Below are 12,943 nucleotides of genomic sequence, written 5' to 3' on the forward strand. Positions count from 1 at the left end.
CACCCCATCTGCAGCTACCTCCCCCACTCAAGTCTAGACTCCTCCACCCTTCCATGAGGGATGGAATCCACTTCGTCCGCACTCCTGTTAACGTCGCTATCTTGACCTCTCCCGTGAATCAAGAACGTTCTTAATGTTCTTTAGAATGGTGAATGCTTTCCAGAAGCTTCCCAATTTGCCCGGATCCATCAGAGGACTCCCTGTCTATGGAGGCTCTCTAGGCTTTCGGATGCATTTCTTCCATCATAAGACCTGAAAGTTGAAATTACTCCTTGGTCCATGGGCTGCAGAATGGATGTTGTGTTAGCAGGCCTGAAAACAGCATTAATCTCATCATACATCCCCATGCCATCAGAGCTCTTGGGTGACCGGGTGTGCTACCGATGGACAGGAATATTTGGAAAGGAGTCTTTGCGTTCCAAGCAGCAGGTCTCAACAGCAGGCTTGAAGTCTTCAGGAAACCACGCTGTGAGCAGATGTGCTGCCCTCCAGGCTTTGTTGTTCACCTTACAGAGCACAGGCAGAGCAGACTTAGCACAATGCTTGAGCGCCCCAGATTTTCAGAATGGTCAGTGGACCCTGGCTTCCACTCAAAGACATCAGCTGCACTAGCCCCTAACACGTGAGTCAGCCTGTCCTGGGAAGCTTTGAGGTCGGGCCTTGGCTTCTCCTCTCTAGCTACGAAAGTCCTCCGACAGTGGGAGCTTCCGTCTGCACTGAACCTCTGCTGTCTTCACGAATGACCTTAGCCAGATCTTCTGGATAACTTGCTGCAGCTTCTACACAAGCGCTTGCTGGTCCACACCCTGCACTTTTGGGTTCCGGGGGCGGCGTCTTTCCTTAAACCTCGTGACCCAATCTCTGCTAGCTTCGAACATTTCTTCTGCGGCTTCCGCACCTCTCTCAGCCTTCACGGAATGGAAGAGAGTTCGGGCCTTGCTCTGGATCGGGCTTTGGCTTAAGGGAGTGTGGTGCCAGGTTTGATCCTCATCCAGACCACTGAAACTTTCTCCAGATCAGCAGGAAGGCTGTTTCTTTCCTTATCATTCGTGAACTCACTGGAGTAGCACTTGTCATTTCCCTCCAGAACTTTTCCTTCGTGTCCACCGGTCAGCTAAGCGTTTGGCACAAGAGGCCCAGCTTTCGGCCTCTCTGAGCTTTCGAGGTGCCTTCCTCACTAAGCTGAATCGTGTCTAACTTTTGATCTAAAGGGAGAGATGTGCGACTTTTCCTTTCACATGCACACTTAGAGGCCACTGTAGGGTTATTTGTTGGCCTAATTTTAATATCACTGTGTCGTAGGAAATAGGGAGGCCCAAGGAGAGGGAGAGGGGCTGGGACACGGCGGATCAGTAGGGTCGTCAGAACATGCACAACACTTACTGATTAAGTTCACCATCTTACATGGAAGTGTTTCGTGGCGCTCCAGGATAATTACAATGGCAACATCAGAGATCACGGATCACAGATGGCCATTGCAAATAAAATAATGAGGGGAAAGTTGGAAATGTTGCAAGAATCACCAAAATGTGACACCAAGAGACAGATCAAATGCTGTTGGAAAAATGGCACCCGTAGGCTTGCTTGACAAAACTCCAGTTTGTAAGTAACACAACATCCGACAGTGAGACAGAGCGAACACGACAAAATCGTATGCTGGTGCGATTATAATTACAAAGCTCGGATATTATGTTAATGCACATTCACATGCTGTTATGGCTGCCTCCAGTTCTGCTTCACTGCCTTATACACTGGTCGATGGGGAGAAACAGGGCATTTACTTTATCAGGAGAGAATAAGTCCTCAACCTTTGGGGTTCACAGAGGAGGTGGCTTTTTCTCCATATAGGCCTTTGTTTTTAATTAAGAGCAGTAATCAGATGATCTTGCTTTAATTAACTCCCCTGATGCATCCACACTCTAGGAGCCTCTCTCTGATATTTTCGATGTCAAGTTTTTCAGCCTAAGATTATCTGCAGGCATGCGTCAGACATTTGCCATTTGCTGAATATGCCTGAAAGGTTAGCGTGAACTTCCACCCCCTTCTTTTTGTAAAGACAGCCCCCTCCTTCAGAGCAAACACATTTCAAGTCAGGAAGGGATTGTCTGTATTTGCTCCTTGAGTCTCTGACTTTTCTTTCTGTCTTTTCACGTTGGGTCTTCTGTTACCACGAAAGGAGTATGCATTTCATCTTAATTACGCATCTGCTTAATCCATAATTTCTGATTTATGGCTGTTAGCTCCTAATTATAAGAGGGCCGCCCTTGAAAAGGAAAACCAAATGAGCTGAGAGAAACGAGGCTGAAAAACTAGGGTGATGATGGATTTAAGCCCTAAACTAAGGGTGCATCCTGAGGCCCGTTTATTGAAGGAACCTATTGTTGGCAATCCTACAGATTTGCGAGAGTTTCGTCTCAGGCTGTAACTGAATCCATCACCCTCTGTGGTGGGGAAAATATAAAACCTTGACATTCAGAACAAAGCTAAAATCTCTGAGGGAGAAATTATCCAGCCTAACTGTCAATGATACTGATTTGCCATTTAAAAAAAAAACACACACACAAACTCAAATACAGAAACACTTAAGTGAATATGTTTACAAAAGAAAAATTTAAATCCAGAACCATCCATACATGGAAAACAAGGAGGGCTTGCTTTAGATAGAAGGAAACTATAATAAATCCACAGTTATTTAAAAAATGTTCACCACATGCTTTTTAAAAAATCATCATGAAAACCGTGCTTTAGTGAGGGCTGCATTAGATCTTCATCATTTTAACTGTTTGGAGCAGTAAACACAATTATATTTCCTGTTGCACAGATGAGGAAGTGAAGGCTCAGAGAAGATAATCGACCTGCCTAAAGTCCTTCAGGTAAGAAGTGGCAGGGTCATAGCTCAAACTGTCCAAGACCATGTCTATGCTTGAGAAAGTGGAAGACATGAACAACAGCCTTTGAAGGATGAGATTTTTCAAGCTATTGGCCATCCAGAGACAGCAGGGAGATACTCTTACCTGGGGCTGAGCGTGTGGCTGCTGATGACTGACTGTCGAGAGGGGGTCCTCACGGTATCTGTGGCCAGGGACAGAGTACAACTCAGCCAGGACTGCAGACTGCCTTCTGGCTGGGAGCTGAGGATGGAGACATTATCTCTAGAACCAGAAGACAGGATGCTGTCAGCACAATGACAACCATGGTAACTGCAATAACTAGATATTAACCCCTAAGCATAAGCCAGGCATGTGCTACATGCTGTACTCCCATAACATCAATGAGTGCTCACAACACCATCCCTGAGACGTGAGAGCCAGTGCTGTCCCCATTATATAGATGAGAGTAAACGGAATTTGAGGAGGCCAATTTGGGTCTTGCCAAGGTCATCCATCTAGTTAGTGAAAAAGTTGGGATGCCAACCCTGGTTTCTCCGATTCTAATGCCCTTGCTACTAATTACTGCTCTTCCTTGGGGAGATAAGCACTCTAATATAGATATTGAGGCAATTCTGATTTTAAAGTAAAATTTGGCATTGAATTTTATACCAAGTGATAAGCCCATGGAATATGTCAAGTGTGAAGGTCTTAACTTCTTGCCTGCCTTAACCAGAATGTCTTTGTAGACAGAGCCTTTGCTTTTATGTCCCCTAATTCTGAAAGCAGCACAGGGTGAGGCTATGTGGGCCTGTCACTGATGTGGGTACTCAATGATTATTCTGTTTTCTAGTTGATATACTCACTCAACTATATCTGTCAATATTTATATCAATCTTTATATCTATAACTATATATCTATTTTGATATCTGTATCTGTATTTATATATGCCTATATTTGTATCTGTCTATAAATTCATTTGTTTGTTTATAGCATGCTCCATGCCGGGCACCATGGGAAGGATGTATAAACATGAACCCAACATTGAACTTGTCCTCAAGACTCCATCTTACCAGAGTAGACATCTATAGAGATAACCACAAAATAAAGGAGAAAATTATTAAGGCCATAGAGAGGGATAGAAAGTAGGAGAATTAGGAGGGAGCCTTGATTTGCTTCTTGGAGGCATAAGGGAAGGCATCAAGTAGTGATAGCTGAGCCACAACTTGTTTGAAGGCTGGGGGTTGGCTACGCAGGGCCTGGGGAAAGGACTTTGAGCTGGAGGGAACAGCATACACATAGGTATGGACGTTGGAAAAGGGCAGGGCATGGGTGATATGCAAAATAGGAGTCCCAGGTAGAGAGGGAAGTAGGGTCATGTATGTGTGTCATTCTGAGGTAATAGGGAGCCACTGAAAGTATTTGGTGGGGGCAGTGGTATGGTAAGTCATGATGGGCTTCTCTGTCTAAAAGAAGTTGGGCCATTCAATAATGTGTCCCCAGTGCTATATGTTGTGACCATGGAGTCAGAGATATCGTGGCATTGCCAGTAATTCTCCAAGCAGGCATGCATGTTCCCTCTGCAGACTGGACGCGGAGAGCCAAGGGCTTGCCCTTGGCTTCAATGTCAACTGCTCGATTCCACTCAGGTTCACTTACATCTCTTTACCGCCACGGCTGGTGCAGTCCACTGCCGTCTGGACACTAGAAAGAGACATAAGAATGAGTCTGTCCCCCTTGTGCTTCCAGGGGAAGAACATGGTCTTCGATGTCAAACTTCCGGCCTTTGCCCCTGCGTGATCTCAGGCAAGTCACCCACCTTCTCTGACCCTCCTGGGCTCCTGTGTAAAACGCGGTGACGAATGGGGTTTGGTTGTGGGGCAGACTAAGCGAGATAACCCTTGTAAACATCGCGGCCTGGTTCCTGACAAATAGTGTTGATTAAAAGGCAACAACCATTATCCCTGCTCTTGTTTTAGTACAACCAGTACTGCTATTATTAACAGCATCATTATCGTCAACAAGCAATGCGTTTGCTTTATGTTCTTTGTGAGTGCGAGTGAATCAGACAAGAGGGCAGGTGGCCAGCTTTCCAGGGCGTTCTGGGAAACTCCGAGACTAATTACAGTGGTAGCTATTCCTTAGGGAGCATCCCTTCATTCAACAAAGATGCTCTACCTGTGATCTCATCTAACCATCCCGCCTATCTCCATTTAGTGAATGAGGAAAGGGACACCCTTGTAAGGTCACATAGCTTTGAATCCATCACAGGTCTGTAAGAGCTAGTAACCTCATGCTCTTTACCAGTTGTCCCACATGCGGGTGTGGACAATCAGACCACACCCTCGGACACCGGAGACCTCATCTGAATCCTGGCTTCACAAGCCAGGGCCTCCCGCTTTGTTTTTCGCATGGAATCTGGGGAATTCCTTCCTTAGAAAACAAGGTTGTTCTCCAAGGGATGTACCTGTGGTTCCTTGGTCCCTATCCTCAAGGATCTGTCAGTCTTGGGGCTCCTATTCATATCTGTCTGTCCCTACCAGACTGCAAGAGCCCCTCATGATCCAAGAACGTGTTTTATTCATATCTTTAGCCCCAGGGCTCAGGCCAGACCAGAAGTTCTTTCAGACAATGCTTTGTGAATCCAATGAGCTCCAGCCATGGGCTAAGTCCAACCTACAAACGTTTTTTATAAATAAAGTTTTATTAAAACACAGCCACACTAACTCATTTCCATGTTGCACATCACTGCTTTTGCTCTACCGTAGCAGAGTAGTTGCAAGAAAGATCATGTGGCCCCCACAGCCTAACATATTTACTATCTAGCCCTTTATTTTTTATTGTTTTTTTTTTAAATGTTTATTTATTTTTGAAAGAGAAAGACAGAGCACAATCAGGGGAGGGGTAGAGAGAGAGGGAGACACAGAATCCAAAGCAGGCTCCAGGCTCTGAGCTGTCAGCACAGAGCCCGACGTGGGGCTCGAACTCATGGACCCCGAGGTCATGACCCGAGCCAAAGACAGACGCTTAACTGACTGAGCCACCCAGGAGCCCCACTGTCTAGCCTTTTAAAGAAAGCTTTGCTGTGACCTCTCCACCATAACAAAAGCAACCTTTGTGAATGACCCTGGGAGAAGAAGAAGAACGACCCCCAGAGATGCCCATGTCCTAATCCTAATCCTAATCCCAAGAACCTGGAGCTACATTTCCTGACACGGTAGAAGGGACTCTGCAGATGTGGTTAAGGTTAAACATCCTGAGATGGGGAGGTTATCCTGGATTATCTGGGTGGGCCCAACCTAGGCCCTCACATCCTTCAAAGCAGGGCACTTTCCCCAGATATGGTCAGAGGGAGATGTGGCTATGGAAGATTGGCCGAGAGGCAATATTGCTGGCTCTAGAGATATAAATGTCACAAGGTGTGTTGGTATCTTCTACAACCTGGAAAAGGTAAGGAAATGCATTCTCCCCTAGAGTCTCCAGAAGGAACACAGCCCCTTTGATACCTTTATTAGGCCAGGGAGATCCTTGCTGGGCTTTTTAAAAAAATGTTTATTTATTTTTGAGAGAGAGAGAGAGTGAGAGCGAGCATGAGGAGGGCAGGGGAAGACAGAGGGTAGCAGAGGATCTGAGGGGGGCTTTGTGCTGACAGCAGGGAGCCTGATGAGGGGCTCAAACTCACGAACTGTGAGATCATGACCCGAGCTGAAGTTGGATGCTCAGCTGACTGGGCCACTCAGATGCCCCAATCCTCGTTCGGCTTCTAAACAACAGAACTGTAAGATAATAAATCTCGTGTTGGTTTAAGCCACTAAATTTGTGTTAATTTGCTATGGCACCAATAAAAAAAAAACAACCCTGCAGTAGAACAAAACTGTCTTTGCTGGGTGACCCTGAATCTTCTTGAGGATCTATAGATAAAGTTTTGATGACAAAGTTTTCTTTAAATGCTTACTGATTTATTTTGAGAGAGAGGAACAGAGGATCCTAAGCAGGCTTTGCAATGACAGTGCAGAACCCAATTCAGGGCTCCAATTCACAAACAGAAATCATGCCCTGAGCTGAAATCCATAGCCAGATGTTTAACTGACAGAGCCACCCACGTGCCCCTTGATGTAACTTTTTAACAAACTATTGAAAATACTTTAAAAAAAAACCCACTTTGCGGGGAGTGCCTGGATGATTCAGCGGGTTAAGTGTGTGAATCGTTGGACAGCACAGAACCTGCTTGGGATTCCCTGCCTCCCTCTCTCTCCACCCTGAAGTGGTCAATGTGAGCAGATCCGACTCTGATCCTGCTGCTGCTCTGGGTCTTTCCATGCCTCTGCTGGGTTAGGGTTGTAGAAAGAATAAGACACTGAGAGAAAAGGCGACCAAAGCCTAGGGACCTCGCTGTGTGGCCCGGATCTACTCTCTTCCCTGCTTGCGATCTCAGTTTCCCTCGTTTGGGGTAAGCCTCTGGCTCCTGCCAGACTCTGGCTATCACAAGAGCTAATCCCAGGGCCCGCTTCTGCCTTAACAGAAAGAACCGGGTTTTCTAAGCCAATATTCTCTATGAGAAATCAGCAGGCATCAGGCGTGACCCATCACTGCTGTATCAATGACTGTTGCACCCTGTATCACCACGCAGGGAAAAAAAATGGTGAAGAATCTTAAGAAGCAATCTCGTAAGAGCATAAGATTATCAGTGGTCATTATTAGTGCCTTCGAAGCCCTGTGACTCTGGAAAAGAACCAGCCGCGAGAAATAAAAAGACACAGGTATGGATGCTTATGGAAAATAATCTTACGTTCTTATAGAAATTTTCATCTGTGCACTGGTTGCTTTTGCCTGTGAACTGATGTCACTGCACTTTCACAGAACTCCTGAGGTTAAAGTCAAGGTCTGCCGGCCATTCTGCCTGTCGACTTCCTGATGAATTACCATCCAAGCCAAGCGTGGTGTCCAGGCTGGACCCCATGCTACCCGCCATTTTTGAAGGTCTCGACAAAATGGAGTATGTCTGAAATAAAGAGGCGGGGTGGAGACGGGCTTCTGGAAGCCACCTCACGCCTTATGGTCTGAGAAACTGCGGAAGGCACTTAACAGCTTCGTTCTGGGGTGGTCTGCAGCTTGGAAGGAGGGGGAGGGGAAAGGCTTTCAGGCTGAAGCAGGCTATTTTGTTCTGCGTGATCCTGAGACTCATTGAACCAGATGGGTAGAAATCGCCACCAGGTTGACTTTTTATAAGCCGTGGATTATTGGTCCTGGTAGATACTGGAGTTTGTACACCACAGTCTACAGAGCCTTTGCATTCTTGGAGACCTCACAGGGGCGTCCAAGGGGTCCGGGAGAGAGACCAAGTAGGGAGGCTTGACCCCGAACCTTCATTTCTTTCTGCACTCCATCCTAAGTTAGAATTTTCTCCAGGTCTTTGTGTTGGTATACAAAATAAAAAGGGGTGGGGTTCTACTTGAGAGGGAGTTTGAAACCCACTGACCCTTTTATCCTATGAAGAAAGAGTCTCTGTGCTCCAAGTTCCAAAATGGCACTGTATTTTTTACTGCACCCCCTGTCTTTTTTTTTTTAATGTTTATTTGTTTTGAGAGAGCGAGAGTGAGCATGAGTGGGGAGGGGCAGAAAGAGAGGGAGAGAGGGAGATTCCCAAGCAAGCTCCCCCTACTGTCAGCACAGAACCCACTGCAGGGCTCGAACCCACAAACTCTGAGATCATGACCCGAGCCCAAATCGAGAGTCGGACGCCCAGCAGACTGAGCCACCCAGGCATCCCAACGTACCTCCTATCTTAACGAAGAAGGTGAATATTGCTGGTGGTGGTGATGATGATGATGATTTTAACGTGTTGGCTAGGCAAACAGAGGCCCAGGAAGGGCAGGAGACCTGGTCCGCATCTATTTGGCGGTGCAGCCTGGACAGAACCCTGTCTCCTGACTTACCGGGGGCTCTTTCTCTCACATTGGTGCACATGGCTTTTAAAGAACTTGTGCCAAGCATTTGTGGACAGGGGCTTGCTGCTAAGCAAGATAATTAATTAGATGTTTTCTGTTGTGGTCCTTCAGCGAGAGTCTCCGTCAGACAACTCCAGTCTAAACGCACACACTGCCTGGGAAGTAACACGTGAATGCATTGGCCCCAGGTCCCAGTGACACAGACACGCGTCCACCAGAGTGACAGGCCAGTTACTGGGTGGAGAACAAGGACCGTGACAAGAGAAAGGGGGAAGAAGGGGTCTGTTGAACACGACAGCAGAATTTGCTTATCAGGAGTGTGGGGGGTGGGGTCCGGCTGGAAATCATCGCGGCCCCTGCACTTGCTGCCTGAGCCCAAGCCGGCTCCTCGACTTCTCAAACTCCAGTGTCCTCATCCACAAACTGGGTACCAGCCTCAAAAGTTGGGAGACAATGTCTACAAAACAAGTAGGTTGTGCAGGCTGACACAAAGCGGGTCCTCAGCAAAGAGTACCCACCTGGCTGGGGGATCCAGTCCTCCCAAGCTAGAAGGACGCTCGGAAAGCCAGATGGCCTCCGTGGCATCATTTGAACGTGTGCTATCCTGCAGTAGGGAGCCATGCTGTGCTTGGGAATGGGGCATCAACCTTCTCAGAATAATGGAGAGAGGCTCTGACTCTGCATCTTTTTAACAGTCTGGCTGGAGCCCGGGACCCCTAATAAATAAATTAACTCAAAATTGTGCCCGTGGCGGGAGCTGCAATCTTTGGTGCGACCCACATCTTCCCACTTTTCTCACTGCGGCCTAATTTTACCCAGGCTGAGAAACATACAAGTCACACACAACACAGCAATGGAAGGCACCTTTCTAGAGCACTGGTCTCTGACTGGGCCAACTGGAATTGTGACACACTCTCAGCTGACCTAGGAGTCAGAGGTCATCCATCGACCTCACCACACTTTCTCCCCTCCCCCTCCCCCTCTCCCACCCCCCCCCCCCCCCGCCAGACCCCAGAAAGGTGAGTAGCTACAGACCCTGGGATAGCCCCAGGAATAGATGGGGCCGTCAGCTGACACATCTCTCCCTCCAGGAGTAATCAGCTTGCACCAGGCCGCGGGGGAACAGCTTAAAGCATTTCCCCCATTCATCCGAGAAGGCTGACGCCACCGCTGAAGTCACAAGGCAGAGCCCGAGTGCAGAAAGGCACGGGAGTCAACGCTGCCACATGGGCAGCCTGGCTTTCCGAGCACGTAACCACGTTTCCAGCCTGGAAGGCCTGTTACACTCAGAATGAATTCCCAACACGGGGAAATGTGACTTTTCATAATTTGAACAAGTCTCTTAAAGAACCTTACCTCCAGCGGAAGCACCACACACACACACACACACACACACACACACGCTGTTTCTCTCTCTCCACCCGGTGGGTGTGAATCCTAATTGAGAGCTCAGTTTGGAGAGGTACTTCGACGAATCCCTCGGGCTCCCATCCAAAACTCGTACCCCGGGAGACGAGACAATTAAGAAGGAAGTACACCGTGGAGCCGTCAGGATGGGGGAAGAGGAGGAGAAGCTGGCACCCAGGTAGGAGCTGGGGCTCTGCTCCGGATGTTGTCTCTGCAGCCTGGCAAGGCACCGACTGCCGTTCACTGCCGATAATCATTTCAATGGCAGTGTGACCAGAGAACAAGGTTTGTGCCACATGAATTCTTCGAAATGTGTTGAGACTTCTTTGTGGGCAATTTCCCCCCAGTGTCCCCCCGCCCCATTCTTGTGCCACTGGTCAGATCTCTGCTCTGTGTCTAGTTCAATTCCAAGTTAACGGGGCAGAGAGTCAGGATGGAGTCTCGCTGAGACCCAAGGCCGTGAAAATGCAGACAGGAAGCTGGGGTTCAGATGGGATTCCCGGGGACCTCAGAAAAGTAGGATCGGGACAGAAGGTGAGCATGAGGCTTTTCACCCGGAACAGAAAGAGATAAGCGTGCCTCCTATCAAGATGAGGGTGAGGGCAGGGTCCCTTTAAGACTCCGAAGGATCCCCTCTAAGCTGAGACTGGAGTGATGTCTGTGACCCTCTATGACCTTGCCACCAGGATCTTGCTTCCCAGGCTCCTTGCTTCCTGTCATACCTCTGCCCAGCCTATACCCACACCTGCAAGCGCCCACACCCTGTGCCTCTTTCCAATTTGGTTATTTTTATAACTTTCATTTGTTCTGCTGATAGCTTTCATTTATTAGAAAAGCTATCTTAACACCCCAAACCAACTAATCCAATTAAAAGTGGGCAGAAGATGTTCACAGACATTTCTCTAAAGAAGACCTACAGGGGCGCCTGGGTGGCTCAGTCGGTTGAGCGTCCGACTTCAGCTCAGGTCATGATCTCATGGTCCGTGAGTTCGAGCCCTGCATCGGGCTCTGTGCTGACAGCTCGGAGCCTGGAGCCTGCTTCGGATTCTGTGTCTCCCCCTCTCTCTGCCCCTTCCCTGCTCATGCTCTGTCTCTCTGTCTCAAAAATAAATAAAAACATTTTTAAAAATTAAAAATAAAAGAAGACCTACAGATGGCCAACAGCCACATGAAAAGATGCTTAACATCACTGATCATCGGGGCAATGCAAATCAAAACCACGGCGAGGGATCACCTCACCCCTGTCAGAGTGGCCAAAATCACAGACACAAACAAAGGTTGGCGAGGATGTGGAGAAAAAGGACCCCTCTTGCACTGTGGGCGGGAATGCAAACTGGTGCGGCCACCTTGGAAAACGGAAACTTAAAAATCCTCGGAAACTTAAAAATCAACTACCGTACGATCCAGGAATCGCACTACTGGGTATTTACCCAAAGAATACGAAAACGTTAATTTGAAAGGATACATGTATTCATAGCAGCATTATCTGTAACTGCCAAATTATCGAAGCGGCCCGAGTGTCCATCGATTGATAAATGGGGAAAGAAGAAGTGGCATATATACACAGTGGACTATTCCTCAGCCATAAAAAAAGAATGAAATCTTGCCATTTGCAATGACACGGATGGTGCTAGAGAGTATAATGCAAAGCGAAGTCAGTCTGGCAGAGGAAGACAAGTGCCGTGTGATTTCACTCATCTGTGGAACTGAAGAACCAAAACAAATGAGCAAAGGTCGGGGGGGGGGGGGAAGAGACACACCCAAACCAAAAGACAGATGCTGAAATATGAGGAAGAAACTGGCCAGTGCCGGAGGGCAGGGGGGTGGGGGTGGATGGGGGAAACAGGTGATGGGGATCAAGAGCACACTTGTCATGACGAACACGGAGTAATGCATGGAATTGTGGAATCACTACATGGTACACCTGAAACTAACCTACCGCCGTATGCTGACTATCCTGAAATTAAAACGAAAACCTGTGGGGCGCCTGGGTGGCTCAGTCGGCTAAGCGGCCGACTTCGGCTCAGGTCATGATCTCACGGTCCGTGGGTTCGAGCCCCGCGTCGGGCCTTGTGCTGACCTCTCGGAGCCTGGAGCCTGTTTCAGATTCTGTGTCTCCCTCTCTCTGACCCTCCCCTGTTCATGCTCTGTCTCTCTCTGTCTCAAAAATAAATAAATGTTAAAAAAAAATAAATAAATGTTAATAATAAATAAATAAAATCAGGCATATCAAGTCTGTAACTTATAGGAGCAAAATCTCCTCAAAGAGGAACCTACCTAGTACAGCGAGGACTGGGTATGTTCACTGCAGAAACTTTAGAATATGTAAATACGCTTGAAGCAAATCAAAATTTAGGTCACCAGCAATGCCTTGCACCAGAATGTTGGTGTGTTTCCTTCTGGGCTTTCTTTTCCCCCTTAACAAGGCATGGTCAGCTCTACGGGCTCTCCCCACTGGCTAGACCTCAGCTGACTCACGCCACTGCTTCCTTCCCTCATTGCCCAGCTCATGCCCGCACCTCCTGCAGGTCAGCAGCTGGCTCCTGCTTCACCCTATTAAGAGGGGTGTGATAGGCAAAGGTCTAGGATGGGAAACTCAGCAGCCCCAGGTTTTGCAGCACCTAATTTGCTGTGCGACCCTGACCTTCCCCAGGGTCCTCACGAGAGTGGAGAGGGTTGCACTCCATGGTCTGATCGTTGATTGTTGTGGCTGCAACGCA

General features: G+C 47.9%; 1 protein-coding gene across 1 annotated transcript in view; it reads right to left on the minus strand.

Annotated features, from left to right (window-relative positions):
• MYO18B (myosin XVIIIB) overlaps positions 1-12,943 on the minus strand; it is a 242,094-nt gene that overhangs the window by 23,714 nt on the left and 205,437 nt on the right. The window contains exons 40-41 of the mRNA XM_042961553.1: positions 4,528-4,572; positions 3,015-3,152 (exon numbers count right to left, since the gene is read on the minus strand). Of these exons, the coding sequence (XP_042817487.1) occupies positions 3,015-3,152; positions 4,528-4,572 (183 nt within the window). The remainder of the gene's footprint in view (positions 1-3,014; positions 3,153-4,527; positions 4,573-12,943) is intronic.

Source organism: Panthera tigris, chromosome D3 (genome assembly GCF_018350195.1).
Source record: "Panthera tigris isolate Pti1 chromosome D3, P.tigris_Pti1_mat1.1, whole genome shotgun sequence".
In the NCBI taxonomy this organism is placed as follows: Eukaryota; Metazoa; Chordata; class Mammalia; order Carnivora; family Felidae; genus Panthera; species Panthera tigris.